Here is a 14,989-nt window from a genome sequence, read left to right as displayed (position 1 = left end):
TATGATAAATAGTAATAAATATGTTGTGACAGTTTGTATACATTAAATTCAACCTATATTCCCACACTGTTCAGCCTACCAATGACAAGATACATAAGTTTAGTGATGGGGCCATTCAATAATATTATGTATTCTTCTATGATAAATATATCATGAAATCCTACAGACGGAAATTTGCTTGGACACACTTTAACTTCCTGTAGCTGCAGGTCAGGCCGACACAACATTTTCTGAGGACCATTCCTCCGGCAGAGCAGATTGAGCTCAGACATATTCTCAGGATGTCTGATTTGAACAGCTCTCCTCAGGTCAGTCCACAAAGATGCAACCTCAAGTGTCCTGCCATACACATGCTCAACCTTGGCCCATTGGAGACGATCACTGACATCTAGGGTCTGTATGGGCTTTTCCACCATAACTAACAGCTTCCAGGAGCTTTAAGTTCCTAAACCCTTGAGAAATTACTACCCCCCGACCAGGGGGGTAATTTTGTTTTCGGGGGAACTATCTTACCCCAGAACTATGTAATTTCCTGGTTCCTGTGGTAGAAATGACCCCAGTTTTTCGAAAGGTTCCTGGTTCCTGGGGAAAGTTTCTGCGGTGGAAATGCGGTTAAAGATTCATTAGTGCCTTTAATCTTTAGCTGAGGTTCTTTGTTACATTATAGTACATTTGGAGTAATCTCAGCTTGATGCCATCTTCTGGTGTTGTGGTAGCCTGTTCAAGACCGGTCTTGGTCTCAAGGTTATTTTGAAGGTCCTGGTTTTTATCTCTGAATCAACTTCATTTTTACTGGGTCTTGTCTTGGTCTCAGTCGAGCTAGACTTGCGATTTTTTCTTAAGACCAGTCAAGGCCGCAGCTGCAGTGACATCTTTTTTTCTTTTTCTTTTTTAAAGTATATGCTTGTGTAACCATTTGAAAAACCAGGTTGCACCAGTGTCAATTAAATATGGTTTCGATTTAAAATAAAATCATCTTTTCTTTTTGGCTGAGGAATAATGGAAATATCAAGCCACATGATTGTTCCATACTGGTGCTAAATACAGTAATGGTCTTGAAAATGGTCTTGCATTGGTTTGGTCTCAGTCTTGGTCTTGGTCTCAACCCCCATGGTCTTGGTCTTGACTCGGTCACAACTTCTAGAGACAGCAGCAACACAACTAAATTGTTTTAATTTATGGAGCTGGATGAATACCAACACTGTGTGACACTTTGCACATCATCAGATCATTATTAGGTATCGTTTATTATGAAGTGCTTCTGACCCCACTATTATACAACTCTATTAGCACATTCTTTTATGTTGAGAACTGAACTCTCTGAGTCAAACATTTACCCTGAGTTGATAAAGGTGTAAGAGGAAGTGGAAGAAAAATGATTTACATGAACAAGCACTGAGATTCCAGTAAATAGTGATAAGAAGTGACGTTAATATGATAAAAAAAAAGACAATAAATCACATTGCAAAATTATTCTAGAGCATTGCTTAACAAAGCAAGATGCTCCTAACTTGAAGGAGACCCCTTGGTTTTGAACAGTTAAAACCAGAAACATATGCTGAGAAGTGGTCTTGAACATTAACATTTATTTGACAGTTATTCATGGTCTCCTCTCACACACCTTCAGTTAATATTTTTCAAAGGTCAGAGTTAAATGTTCCTGAAAAAAATATCTTTTACGCTACAAGTGTTGACGAAAGGTGGTTATTAATGAACATTCATGTTGAAATGTGCAAACTTGTTCATAATGGTCTCCATTATGTCTCAACTGTGACCTGAGATGATTTTAAAACCATAAATGTTATTGACCCACAACTCAGGTGTTTGTTTCTGTGTCAGTCGTATTTGAAAACGATCCCTCTGTCCTCTTTTTATTGTGATTAATAAGTAACTCTTTTGATGTTGTATAAATCAATGCTATCAATGATCCCTTTGTGCATTTCCCCCAATGACCTTTTGTGTCCTGTGCACACAGTGACACACCTATAAATTTACTCACTTGCTGGGAGCTCGTCACTTTCAGTTTATTTTCCCCAACAGCTGATATTCTCTCCAAGGTAAGTGCAGCCACTGGCAAGGTAAAGGAGTACCCGCTCCTCATTTGAAAATATGATTTTTAAAACATTTACTTTGTGCTTTTCAGCTGGTTTGCGTTGTGGATGTGGTCCACAATGGGGGTGCCTGGGGGTTTGCTATTGCTCCTAATTTTGCAGACTTTGTCAAGAAGCACTTCAGGTAAGATGTTTGACATTGTGCCATTCTGGTTTAGACATTATAATACATAATTACTGTGCAGATAAAAATTAAATGGGACTGTAAATGTATGTATATAAATCTTGCCACCACCAAAATTCTAGGGATATTTCTGCCCTTATAAATATGACCTTAATATAGCCCACATGACATTTTCTGTTATTCAATCAAATTTCTTTGTAAGTACTGTAGCTTTAAAGTCAGAAAAAAATGTATTGGGCATATATTCTTTCCTGAATATTACAGAGAACTTGCACTGAATTAATATACATCAAATGTTAGTGAGGCATTTTTATGAGCCTGTACCTCAAAACATTTATATCTCTTGCATAAAATTCAACATGCTATCTTATATCTTATATTTTTGCATACTAATACTAACATAACATAACATACTTCTTTATATATCTTTATATGGTTGGTAATCATCGTCATCAGCAAAAATAATCAGACCTCTGTGGCAACTGCAGGACTGACAAAACTCTGACCAATCATGCTTTTCACTCCGAAAAGCAAAAAAAAAAAAAAACAGATACCTTCATGTCTAGTTCTTCCTACGTCCAATCAAGCTGCTGTCTCTCTCCCTTCACCTACGTCTGCTGATGGGTGGCAATGTAGCTCTTGCAATGTCTTCAGAGAGCAGTCTGAGGAAAGAGGCTGGGACTTTTGACTTGTGTATTTTCAAAATATGGCCTGCTAGAACCCTTTCCAGAATCTCCAACACTTGACTTTTTTACTCATTTCTTTATCAAACTTCATGTGAGAAAAAAAAATGTCAGTCTAATTTTTAAGTACGTCAAACTATCCTCTGTCTTCACAGGGACCCTTGTCTTCAGCTGTGATTCATGTAATGATCAAGCCAACTGCCTGGAGTCTCGGGAAAGAGGAGACACCTTTGTCAGCCAGGGCTTCACCTGCGTCTGTAAAGACGGCTTCGTAGGTGACGGTCTCACCTGCTACAACGCAAAGCTCTGCAGCGACTCCTCTTGCTGTAGACAAGGTTATGAGTGGTCACCAGAGAGGGGCTGTGTAGACACTGATGAGTGCTCCCTCCCAGACTCGCCCTGCGCGCCGGCTCAGGTCTGCGAGAACACCCCGGGCTCGTTCGCCTGTGTAGAGCGTCCATCCAGCCCCAGATCTGCCCCCTCTCCCCAGTCTGTCATGTTCAGTTGTGGAAACACCGTTTGCCCTTCAGGCATGGACTGCATCAGTTACAATGGGACGACCCGCTGTGCCGACCCCTGTGATCATTACACTGTACTGGCCGATGACTGGCGCTCAGTAAATAACACTAATATGAATAACATACGCTGTGACAGGGATGTTCACTGGCGAGGCTGGTATCGTATGTTTCTGGGGCAAGAAAGTGCTCACATTCCAGAGAGGTGCGTGGAAACCCGGAGGTGTGGAACCTCTGCTCCTCTGTGGGTAACACAACCTCACCCTACACGGCCCGGTGAAATTGTACGACGCACTGTGTGCAATCACTGGGATAACGACTGCTGCAGATTTAGCTCATACAGCATCCATGTCAAGCTGTGTTATGGAGACTACTATGTCTACAAACTCGTGGCACCACCTGTATGCTCTCTTGCATACTGTGCAGGTATTGTTCCACCTGAAACACCTTTACACTGTAACAACAAATTACATTTCCTCATCAAGGCTAATACATCCATTTAACTGTTTCAGACTAACAAAAACACTGTTGTCAACAGTTCATAAACAGTAACTGTCACTGGTTTGGCATCGGTACAGTAATGTTTTTCACTGTAAACAGATGTGAACAGAACAGGAGCTGAAGTTCTACCAACTACACCTGATCCACCATTCCCCACTTCTGCCAGGCCAGAGGTCAACGTCACTTCCACGACAGCAGTGAACAACAGTACAGCAGCTGAGGGAGAGATCCGTCTGGTCAATGGAAACAGCTCCTGCTCCGGCAGAGTGGAGATCTTCCACTATGGACAGTGGGGGACGGTGTGTGATGATGCCTGGGACGTGCTGGATGCTGAGGTGGTGTGTAGACAGCTGGGCTGTGGCAGAGTCCTGTCAGCGCCAAACCGTGCACGTTTTGGACAAGGCAGAGGGCCCATCTGGTTGGACGATGTTGGGTGCAGAGGCAGCGAATCAAGGCTCACCGAGTGCCGCCACCAAGGAATTGGATCACACAACTGTGGTCACAGTGAGGACGCTGGTGTTGTCTGTGAAGGTAAACACTGACCTGTACATCTACAGACAATTATGGACAGAGAGGATTTTAGTAAACACATATTGGCTATACTATAATCTCCTCTACGTCCAAGATCTTTAGCCTTAAATGATATCGGTCATTTTAACCAGAAGTCTGTGGCGTGTAGTTTCTGCCTCTGGTCAACACTAACATGTTGCATGTGTTTCCATCAGCTGGTGCACCTGTGAGACTGGTCAACTCTGGAGACCGCTGCTCTGGCAGAGTGGAGATCTACCATGGTGGACAGTGGGGGACGGTGTGCGACGACTCCTGGGGCTTGAGTGATGCCAACGTGGTGTGCAGGCAGCTGGACTGTGGCAGGGCTCGTTCAGCACTTCCAAACGCAGCTTTTGGACAGGGCCGTGGTCCCATCTGGTTGGACGAGGTCAGTTGTTCAGGATGGGAACCATCAATAACTTCCTGCAGACATCAAGGGTTTGGAGTCCACAACTGTAATCATGGTGAAGATGCCAGCATCATCTGTGAAGGTAATGGTCCAATCCTGAGTGGTTATGTCCAACTGGGAGAGTTCCTTGTCAACAAGTTTCAATATTTACTTCAGATAGCAGATCTTTGTTTCATAACGCAATAAGTCAAATGTACAATACAAGTTTGTGTCAAGATCATGTTGAGGAGATCAGTTCTGTGTGAGATCAAGAAAGGATCTTTTCCTCACTCTTGCTGGTGGACGTTCAGGCTGTTGATGTCTGGTTTGTTCACATAATCTTCTCTGCAGGTCAACCAGGTCTAAACACCACAGTTCGACCACCCACACCTTTTCCACCATTCCAAACTTCTGCCAGGCCAGAGGTCAACCTCACTACCACGACAGCAGTGGACAACAGTACAACAGTGGGCAACATTACAGCAGCTGAGGGAGAGATCCGTCTGGTCAATGGAAACAGCTCCTGCTCCGGCAGAGTGGAGATCTTCCACTATGGACAGTGGGGGACGGTGTGTGATGATGCCTGGGACGTGCTGGATGCTGAGGTGGTGTGTAGACAGCTGGGCTGTGGCAGAGTCCTGTCAGCGCCAAACCGTGCACGTTTTGGACAAGGCAGAGGGCCCATCTGGTTGGACGATGTTGGGTGCAGAGGCAGCGAATCAAGGCTCGCCGAGTGCCGCCACCAAGGAATTGGATCACACAACTGTGGTCACCATGAGGACGCTGGTGTCGTCTGTGAAGGTAAACACTGACCTGTACATCTACAGACAATTAAGTCTCACAGTGTGGACAGAGAGGATTTTAGTAAACACATATTGGCTATACTATACTATACTTAAAGCACTGGAAAAGAGGGTAACGACACGCAAATGGAAGCGCCTCCTGATGGCGGAATATGGGTATTGCAAAAGCACCAACTGCATTGTTGGTGAATGAGCAAGTGTGGTATTTTCAGTAATTTAAGGACATTTACAGATTACCCACATTAATAGCATCATTGAGGACCCTTTACATATAAACATTAACACATAGGTGAGTAAAAAAAAAACCCAAAAAACACAGTTGTCTACATTAATGTTTCAATCTACATTTTGTAATAAACAAATTATAAGTGTAATTTGATATGATCAAGACACCTAAAAACAAAAACACAGCCGTTTTCATCTCTCCCATATCTACAAATAGCCCCTAAGTACTTTAATTGCAGTAGAAGACTCTCTGCACTCCTCCCGTTAGCAACGCCAGCCCATAGCCATAGCCCTGCCCAGAGAGCGAACAATGGAACTGAAACCTCTTTTAGGCCGCGAAAATAGGCCGTTTCTTTGGGTCTGTTCACAACACTGTATGTTGTAAATCTTTGGGCAGGGCTATGGGCTGGAGTGCAGAGAGTCTTCTACTGCAATTAAAGTACTTAGGGGCTATTTGTAGATCATACAACCCCACTTTAAAAAAAATGCTACTATCCCTTTAAGTCTCACAGTGTGGACAGAGAGGATTTTAGTAAACACATATACCGTAGGCTATATTATACTATACTATACTATACTACAATCTCCTCTACGTCCAAGATCTTTGGTCTCACATTATATTGGTCATTTTAACCAGAAGTCTGTGGCGTGTAGTTTCTGCCTCTGGTCAACATGTTGCATGTGTTTCCTTCAGCTGGTGCACCTGTGAGACTGGTCAACTCTGGAGACCGCTGCTCTGGCAGAGTGGAGATCTACCATAGTGGACAGTGGGGGACGGTGTGCGACGACTCCTGGCACCTGAATGATGCCGACGTGGTGTGCAGGCAGCTGGACTGTGGCAGGGCTCGTTCAGCACTTCCAAACGCAGCTTTTGGACAGGGCCGTGGTCCCATCTGGTTGGATGAGGTCCGCTGTTCAGGATGGGAACCATCAATAACTTCCTGCAGACATCAAGGGTTTGGAGTCCACGACTGCAGTCACATTGAAGATGCCAGCATCATCTGTGAAGGTAATGGTCCAATCCTGAGTGGTTATGTCCAACTGGGAGAGTTCCTTATCAACAAGTTTCAATATTTACTTCAGATAGCAGATCTTTGTTTCATAACGCAATAAGTCAAATGTACAATACAAGTTTGTGTTAAGATCATGTTGAGGAGATCAGTTCTGTGTGAGATCAAGAAAGGATCTTTTCCTCACTCTTGCTGGTGGACGTTCAGGCTGTTGATGTCTGGTTTTGGTTTGTTCACATAATCTTCTCTGCAGGTCAACCAGGTCTAAACACCACAGCTCGACCACCCACACCTTTTCCACCATTCCAAACTTCTGCCAGGCCAGAGGTCAACCTCACTACCACGACAGCAGTGGACAACAGTACAACAGTGGACAACAGTACAGCAGCTGAGGGAGAGATCCGTCTGGTCAATGGAAACAGCTCCTGCTCCGGCAGAGTGGAGATCTTCCACTATGGACAGTGGGGGACGGTGTGTGATGATGCCTGGGACGTGCTGGATGCTGAGGTGGTGTGTAGACAGCTGGGCTGTGGCAGAGTCCTGTCAGCGCCAAACCGTGCACGTTTTGGACAAGGCAGAGGGCCCATCTGGTTGGACGATGTTGGGTGCAGAGGCAGCGAATCAAGGCTCGCCGAGTGCCGCCACCAAGGAATTGGATCACACAACTGTGGTCACCATGAGGACGCTGGTGTTGTCTGTGAAGGTAAACACTGACCTGTACATCTACAGACAATTAAGTCTCACAGTGTGGACAGAGAGGATTTTAGTAAACACATATTGGCTATACTATACTATACTTAAAGCACTGGAAAAGAGGGTAACGACACGCAAATGGAAGCGCCTCCTGATGGCGGAATATGGGTATTGCAAAAGCACCAACTCTGCATTGTTGGTGAATGAGCAAGTGTGGTATTTTCAGTAATTTAAGGACATTTACAGATTACCCACATTAATAGCATCATTGAGGACCCTTTACATATAAACATTAACACATAGGTGAGTAAAAAAAAACCCAAAAAACACAGTTGTCTACATTAATGTTTCAATCTACATTTTGTAATAAACAAATTATAAGTGTAATTTGATATGATCAAGACACCTAAAAACAAAAACACAGCCATTTTCATCAATTTAGCTACAAGCAAGTGGGCAACACACATACATTGGAGTGAATGAGTTTTCTGGGCGCTTTTGCAATACCCATATCCTGCCACTCGTGGCGCAAAACCCTTACCACGGTAGTCAATGGTGGTGTCGTTACTCTCTTTTCCAGTGCTCTAACTATACTATACTATACTACTAATCTCCTCTACGTCCAAGATCTTTGGTCTCACATTATATTGGTCATTTTAACCAGAAGTCTGTGGCGTGTAGTTTCTGCCTCTGGTCAACATATTGCATGTGTTTCCTTCAGCTGGTGCACCTGTGAGACTGGTCAACTCTGGAGACCGCTGCTCTGGCAGAGTGGAGATCTACCATGGTGGACAGTGGGGGACGGTGTGCGACGACTCCTGGGGCTTGAGTGATGCCAACGTGGTGTGCAGGCAGCTGGACTGTGGCAGGGCTCGTTCAGCACTTCCAAACGCAGCTTTTGGACAGGGCCGTGGTCCCATCTGGTTGGACGAGGTCAGTTGTTCAGGATGGGAACCATCTATAACTTCCTGTAGACATCGAGGGTTTGGAGTCCACGACTGCAGTCACGTTGAAGATGCCAGCATCATCTGTGAAGGTAATGGTCCAATCCTGAGTGGTTATGTCCAACTGGGAGAGTTCCTTGTCAAAAAGTTTCAATATTTACTTCAGATAGCAGATCTTTGTTTCATAACGCAATAAGTCAAATGTACAATACAAGTTTGTGTTAAGATCATGTTGAGGAGATCAGTTCTGTGTGAGATCAAGAAAGGATCTTTTCCTCACTCTTGCTGGTGGACGTTCAGGCTGTTGATGTCTGGTTTTGGTTTGTTCACATAATCTTCTCTGCAGGTCAACCAGGTCTAAACACCACAGCTCGACCACCCACACCTTTTCCACCATTCCAAACTTCTGCCAGGCCAGAGGTCAACCTCACTACCACGACAGCAGTGGACAACAGTACAACAGTGGACAACAGTACAGCAGCTGAGGGAGAGATCCGTCTGGTCAATGGAAACAGCTCCTGCTCCGGCAGAGTGGAGATCTTCCACTATGGACAGTGGGGGACGGTGTGTGATGATGCCTGGGACGTGCTGGATGCTGAGGTGGTGTGTAGACAGCTGGGCTGTGGCAGAGTCCTGTCAGCGCCAAACCGTGCACGTTTTGGACAAGGCAGAGGGCCCATCTGGTTGGACGATGTTGGGTGCAGAGGCAGCGAATCAAGGCTCGCCGAGTGCCGCCACCAAGGAATTGGATCACACAACTGTGGTCACCATGAGGACGCTGGTGTTGTCTGTGAAGGTAAACACTGACCTGTACATCTACAGACAATTAAGTCTCACAGTGTGGACAGAGAGGAGTTTAGTAAACACATATACGCTATACTATAATCTGCCTCTGGTCAACACTAACATGTTGCATGTGTTTCCATCAGCTGGTGCACCTGTGAGACTGGTCAACTCTGGAGACCGCTGCTCTGGCAGAGTGGAGATCTACCATGGTGGACAGTGGGGGACGGTGTGCGACGACTCCTGGCGCCTGAGTGAAGCCAACGTGGTGTGCAGGCAGCTGGACTGTGGCAGGGCTCGTTCAGCACTTCCAAACGCAGCTTTTGGACAGGGCCGTGGTCCCATCTGGTTGGACGAGGTCAGCTGTTCAGGATGGGAACCATCGATAACTTCCTGTAGACATCGAGGGTTTGGAGTCCACAATTGTAATCATGGTGAAGATGCCAGTGTTGTTTGTGAAGGTAAATGTTTTACACATTTATGGTCCAATCCTGAGTGGTTATGTCCAACTGGGAGAGTTCCTTATCAACAAGTTTCAATATTTACTTCAGATAGCAGATCTTTGTTTCGTAACACAATACGTCAAATGCACAATAAGCCTGTGAATATTCTCATTTGTCCAGGTCACCGTTATCCTCAAAGAAATTTAAATCAAAAGCAACTGGACAAATAACCAAGTCCAGTTGCTTTTGATTTAAATTTATTTGGGGACAAATGTACAACACAAGTTTGTGTCAAGATCATAAATGTTTTGTAGTTAATGTTGAGTAAATCAGTTCTGTTCGGAATGTAAGTTGCTTTTTATGTGTTTTATGTTTTGAAGTGTTTTGACAAACAACTTTTAAATAATTGCACACTTACATTATCTTCCTTCATTAGTTAATCTCCTTTCTCACACACTTTCATTTGGTGATCTTTTTCCTTTAGCCCGTTTGCCTCCACGGCCTACTCATCTTGTTTGTGGTCGTGATGAAATCCAAGTGGGGCTGGAAGTGGCGACCATAGCGTCCAGGGGTCTGGACCCATTCTCTGGACACATGGCTGCCCTTAACTGCTCCTCGTTCAGAGTGCGTGGTGACGTGGTTTGGTACCAAGTGGCGGCGGAGGGAGATGCCTGTGGAAACATACTGACGGTAGAGATTTTGTCTTTCTTTTTTTCCACAGCAGCATGTCAATAAACATGATCTTGTATTGACCTACTGTTGATGGACATAGCTAGAAATCCAAGTCTCCTATATACAGTGTCCCACATCCTCAGCTACAGGGCCGTTTAGGGGAGAAAGGTGATGATAATTCTAGGGGCCCAGCGCCCAGTAGGGCCCACAAAAAACCCCAGTAGTCTAATCTTTGTATGACTGAATTATTCTGCATAATACTCTGACTAATACTCATAGTAATGCTGCATTAGCATCAAAACAAAGTAGGCTAAATAGAAAATGATACTGTATGTAGTCTAAGAAAAAAAGTGGAAAAGTCAGGGGTCAGGGGCCCACTTTAGTATTCTTTCAAGGGGCCCAGAATTCCTAGCAACGGCCCTGCTCAGCTATGAATACCTTGAATCGTCATCTACTTTCAGTCTTGCTTCTTTCCTAGCTTTTTTCATTGTCATGTGACATCAAAACATTTATGAATACTATTACAGTATAATGACTGAGTTATTGGTTCCCAAGTAGGAAATCTCTTTCCACACTCCTCTGCAGGGAGTACCTTGAAACATAGAACCTCCACCTGAAAGTCCTCTCAACCAGACGTAATCCTTCAACTGACTAATACCATGACCATCCTCTGTCTTTCAGACCAACCGCACACATGCCACCTACTCCAACAGGTTATTTTTGTACGAAAGAAACTCGTCCTTCTCTCGTCCTGTGAGCTTTCCTTTCTCCTGTGTCTATCCCCTGGACACCGACACCAGCCTGAATATGGCTCTCGTACCAGTCCTTGGGTAAGTAGATCACTCTGATTGATGATAATAAAATAAATAATGAAATAGTATGGTGTATATTTGTTATGCCATTATGCCATTCTGGTCATGTCATATTACAAAAATTAGGATAAACAACCCCTAACCCAGTTCCAACCTTTTTTGGTTCGTGACCCCATTTTGACATCACACATTTCTGGCAACCCCATCAATCAAGATGCGCCAGCTCAGATATTTTTATATGCTGCATTTTATTTGAACTCGATTTATATTGGAGAAAGTGAAAGTATAGAACACAGTTGTTTAAGATTGTGTGTGGTGTTTTTAATCATAATTTTTTTTTTAAACTAGTAGTAGTAGTAGTAGTTTGTTTATTCGATCTTGTGCACAACTTATTTACAGTTGAGCATCAGTCACAATCAGTGAACCTTCCATAATAATAATAACTAGTTTGTATATAGATCAAAAAGGTGTAGGCTGAAGCTATCCAGTTTATAAATGCCTATACCCTTTAAATCATTATTTCAGTAAAACCATTAGAGCTCTTCATAGTTAAAAAAAAAAAAAATTTTACTAGACATTTCAGGGGACCCTATTTTAATTTCAGGTGACCCAACCTGGGGTCCCGACCCCAAGGTTGAAAAACACTGCCCTAACCCTAACTCCTGTGATAGAAAGGCTCATGCAAGTACCAGCATCTTAGTGCACAAAACAGTGAAACTATGCTGTTAATGAGGTAGTTAAGTCTTCATTTACTCTGTAACAGTCAAATGAGGATACTGGCACATCCAGAATGTCCCTGAGAAGTCTGAGTGATTGTTATCCTGCAGAGATATCGAGCTTTAGCTGCACAGATAAATAAAGAGATATAACAATGATAATAAGTCAAAGAAAAAATTACAGGGAAATGACTTGATCAATCAAAAGTACATTTTCTTCACAGGTCTGACTCAGCTGGCATTTCAGGATCAGGTACCAGAGCCAGAGCCTCCATGTATTTGTTCCGCAACTCCAACTTCACTGATGCTTACACAGGGAGCCGGGTCTTCCTTACGGTGGGCTCTCCTCTCTATGTGGGTATCTATGTGGAGGAGAGAGATCCAAGCTTTGCAGTAGTTATGGAGGACTGCTATGTCACTCCCTCATCAAGCCCTCATGATTCCAGACGATACTTTCTCATCCAAAACAAGTAAGTGTCCGTCTTTATGGAAATGGGAAAGAGTAAGTGTACCTATTAGTGATGTGAAGTGGTCCTATAATGACCTGCTGTGTTTTCTCTGTCAGGTGTTCTACTAACCGTCGACAGGTGTCAGTGGTTGAGAGTGGTTTATCCTCCCGGGCTCGTTTCTCTGCCCTGTTCTTCTCACCTCAGGGTGAATACCAAAACATGTATCTGCACTGCAAGCTCAGTCTGTGTCGCCGGAGGGGCTACAACTGTGTCCCAGTAAGTCACACATTTCACTTTATCAGTAGCAAAGTCAGTTGTTGCCACTTTAACATTGGTTTTAATGTTGTTGTTTTGTTTTTTTTACACTTTACAGGCTTGCAGATCAAGGAGATATCGCTCTATTTCCAACTCTTCTCCTCTGCAGCCTGTCTCCATTGGACCAATCACATGTGAGTATAAAAAATCTAATCTCAGGGTGGATGTCTCAACATGCTGATCAATCCAGAATTGAATAATCATGTTTTTACTCTTTCTTCTTTATTTTCAGGGGACAAGTCTCGTGTGTGATCTGGTAACGACAGTAATAACACAAACACGTTCCACCACGTGACTACGATTTTACTTTGTATTAACATGTTTTTTTTTACTCATACAATACTCATGAAATAATAAACACTGTTTTTTCATTATGATTAAATCTTACCATATACATTGTTCATTACACATTAATGTCACCTGTGTAAGGATTTTATTATGAAATCAAATGAATGTATATATACAGAATAATAAATGAAGTTACCAATACTTTTCCTCTGCTCTGTGCTTATTTAATGTAAAACAGCGCTTTTAAAAAGTGGTGCAGTTATGCAGTTATAGTTGATTCATGATGTTAAATTGTATCAGGTCTTACTGCCTACCGGCGAAAAGCTTATTAACATTTGATGTTCATGGATTAAAGGGATAGTAGCATTTTTTTAAAGTGGGGTTGTATGATCTACAAGCCCCTAAGTACTTTAATTGCAGTAGAAGACTCTCTGCACTCCTCCCGTTAGCAACGCCAGCCCATAATAGCCCTGCCCAGAGATTTACAACATACATTGTTGTGAATGGACCCAAAGAAACGGCCTATTTTCGCGGCCTAAAAGGGGTTTTACCTGAAAAAAAAATACACAGTTCCATTGTTCACTCTAATACAATTTTTTTCCAGTCCTTCAAAGTGCAGGAAAAACGCAGTTTTTATTTGGACCTAACCAACTCACGTATCCCTCCGCCCAGGGTTAGCGCCCGCCGATCAACAGTTGGTTAGGTCCAAATAAAAACTGTGTTTTTCCTGCACTTTGAGGGGCTGGAAAAAATTGTATGTATTATAGTGAACAATGGAACTGTGTATTTTTTTTCAGATAAAACCTCTTTTAGGCCACGAAAATAGGCCGTTTCTTTGGGTCCATTCACAACAATGTATGTTGTATATCTCTGGGCAGGGCTATGGGCTGGCCTTGCTAACGGGAGGAGTGTAGAGAGTCTTCTACTGCAATTAAAGTACTTAGGGGCTATTTGTAGATCATACAACCCCACTTTAAAAAAAATGCTACTATCCCTTTAAGGTCTTTTACATATTGGTTAGATGGTAGGCCTACTGGAAAATGTAGGCTATAAGCTACTGAATTTCTCACATATTTGAAGAAATTTCTGTTCAAAGTCATCAGACATGTCTGCAACACATATATTTGTGCACGTGCAGGTTTTATGTTTTTGTCCCCTTGACCTTTCTTCAAATCGGACGGTCTAATGAAACCGTCTCCTATGTCTCTCCTTTGCTATTGATGATCCCTCTGCCGGCTCTTCAGACACTTCTTCCTGCTTTCCTCCCAGGTCTTTCCCTCAGTAGATATATACCAATATGTAGTGCCAAACCTTGTAAAGGCCTCACAAAAAGATTTGTCAAAATATCTTTGAGTGATTCAGTTGTGCCTCTTTATTCATCCTTATGGAGATGGTCTTGTTCTTCAGCCAGATTGCTGAAACTGGTTTGTAAATGGACTATCTCCTTTTCAATATTGACCCTCCAGAGGTCACAGTGTGCTTTATCAGACCTGCTTGTTGGTCACACCACACCTGTTTGCTCCACATTTGTGAGCGCCGGCTACATAAACACTTTGAGGGAGGTAAAACCTGCCCTTTCAACTAATCCTGGGAACTAACCGTTCATTGTCAGATAAGAATGTAAGGATTGGGAGAAAAGGTCCCCTACAGTGTTGTACATGACTTCTCAATTCACATAATTATTTATTCACTCAATATGCTATTCTTCTGGTCTTGGTGCACTAGACGACAAATCGGCCATGTGACTGTGCCAGAGTTTTCATCATTGTGCAGTGTAAAGGCTAAAACAGCCGTGCTGGAATATGTGTGATGTGGACATGTGGTTACTGTGACCACTACTGTGATACAATACAAAATGTCCTATGACTAAACAAGCATCAAGTCTACTTATGGCTCAAAGTCTTGTACACATGAGAAAACAATAAAGTTAAGCAATAAAGTTAATCTGCATTTTGTTGATCAACA

The 14,989-nt window shown here is 43.2% G+C and overlaps 1 protein-coding gene and 1 long non-coding RNA gene across 2 annotated transcripts in view; one reads left to right on the top strand and one right to left on the bottom strand.

Annotated features, from left to right (window-relative positions):
* Positions 1-14,989, bottom strand: part of LOC310990425 — a 167,479-nt gene that overhangs the window by 48,686 nt on the left and 103,804 nt on the right. The gene's annotated exons all lie outside the window — the stretch shown is intronic.
* LOC310987828 (scavenger receptor cysteine-rich type 1 protein M130-like) lies at positions 2,148-13,118 on the top strand. The gene is made up of 16 exons (XM_083974271.1): positions 2,148-2,235; positions 3,074-3,859; positions 4,034-4,465; positions 4,660-4,974; positions 5,223-5,672; positions 6,594-6,908; positions 7,163-7,612; positions 8,324-8,638; positions 8,893-9,342; positions 9,476-9,790; positions 10,257-10,462; positions 11,126-11,274; positions 12,197-12,442; positions 12,538-12,697; positions 12,795-12,870; positions 12,969-13,118. The coding sequence occupies exons 1-16, from the start codon at positions 2,160-2,162 to the stop codon at positions 12,986-12,988; spliced, it is 4,761 nt and encodes a 1,586-aa protein (XP_083830397.1). The 5' UTR covers positions 2,148-2,159; the 3' UTR covers positions 12,989-13,118.

Source organism: Trachurus trachurus (assembly GCF_905171665.1).
Source record: "Trachurus trachurus genome assembly, chromosome: 1".
Lineage (NCBI taxonomy): Eukaryota > Metazoa > Chordata > Actinopteri > Carangiformes > Carangidae > Trachurus > Trachurus trachurus.
This window is presented reverse-complemented; position numbering and strand designations above follow the sequence as displayed.

Coding starts and splice junctions, on each gene's coding strand:
- LOC310987828 (XM_083974271.1), top strand. CDS start 2,160: ATGTGGTCCACAATGGGGGTGCCTGGGGGTTTGCTATTGCTCCTAATT. Junction 8,639..8,892: donor TGCCAGCATCATCTGTGAAG/GTAATGGTCCAA, acceptor TCTTCTCTGCAG/GTCAACCAGGTCTAAACACC. Junction 9,791..10,256: donor TGCCAGTGTTGTTTGTGAAG/GTAAATGTTTTA, acceptor TTTTTCCTTTAG/CCCGTTTGCCTCCACGGCCT.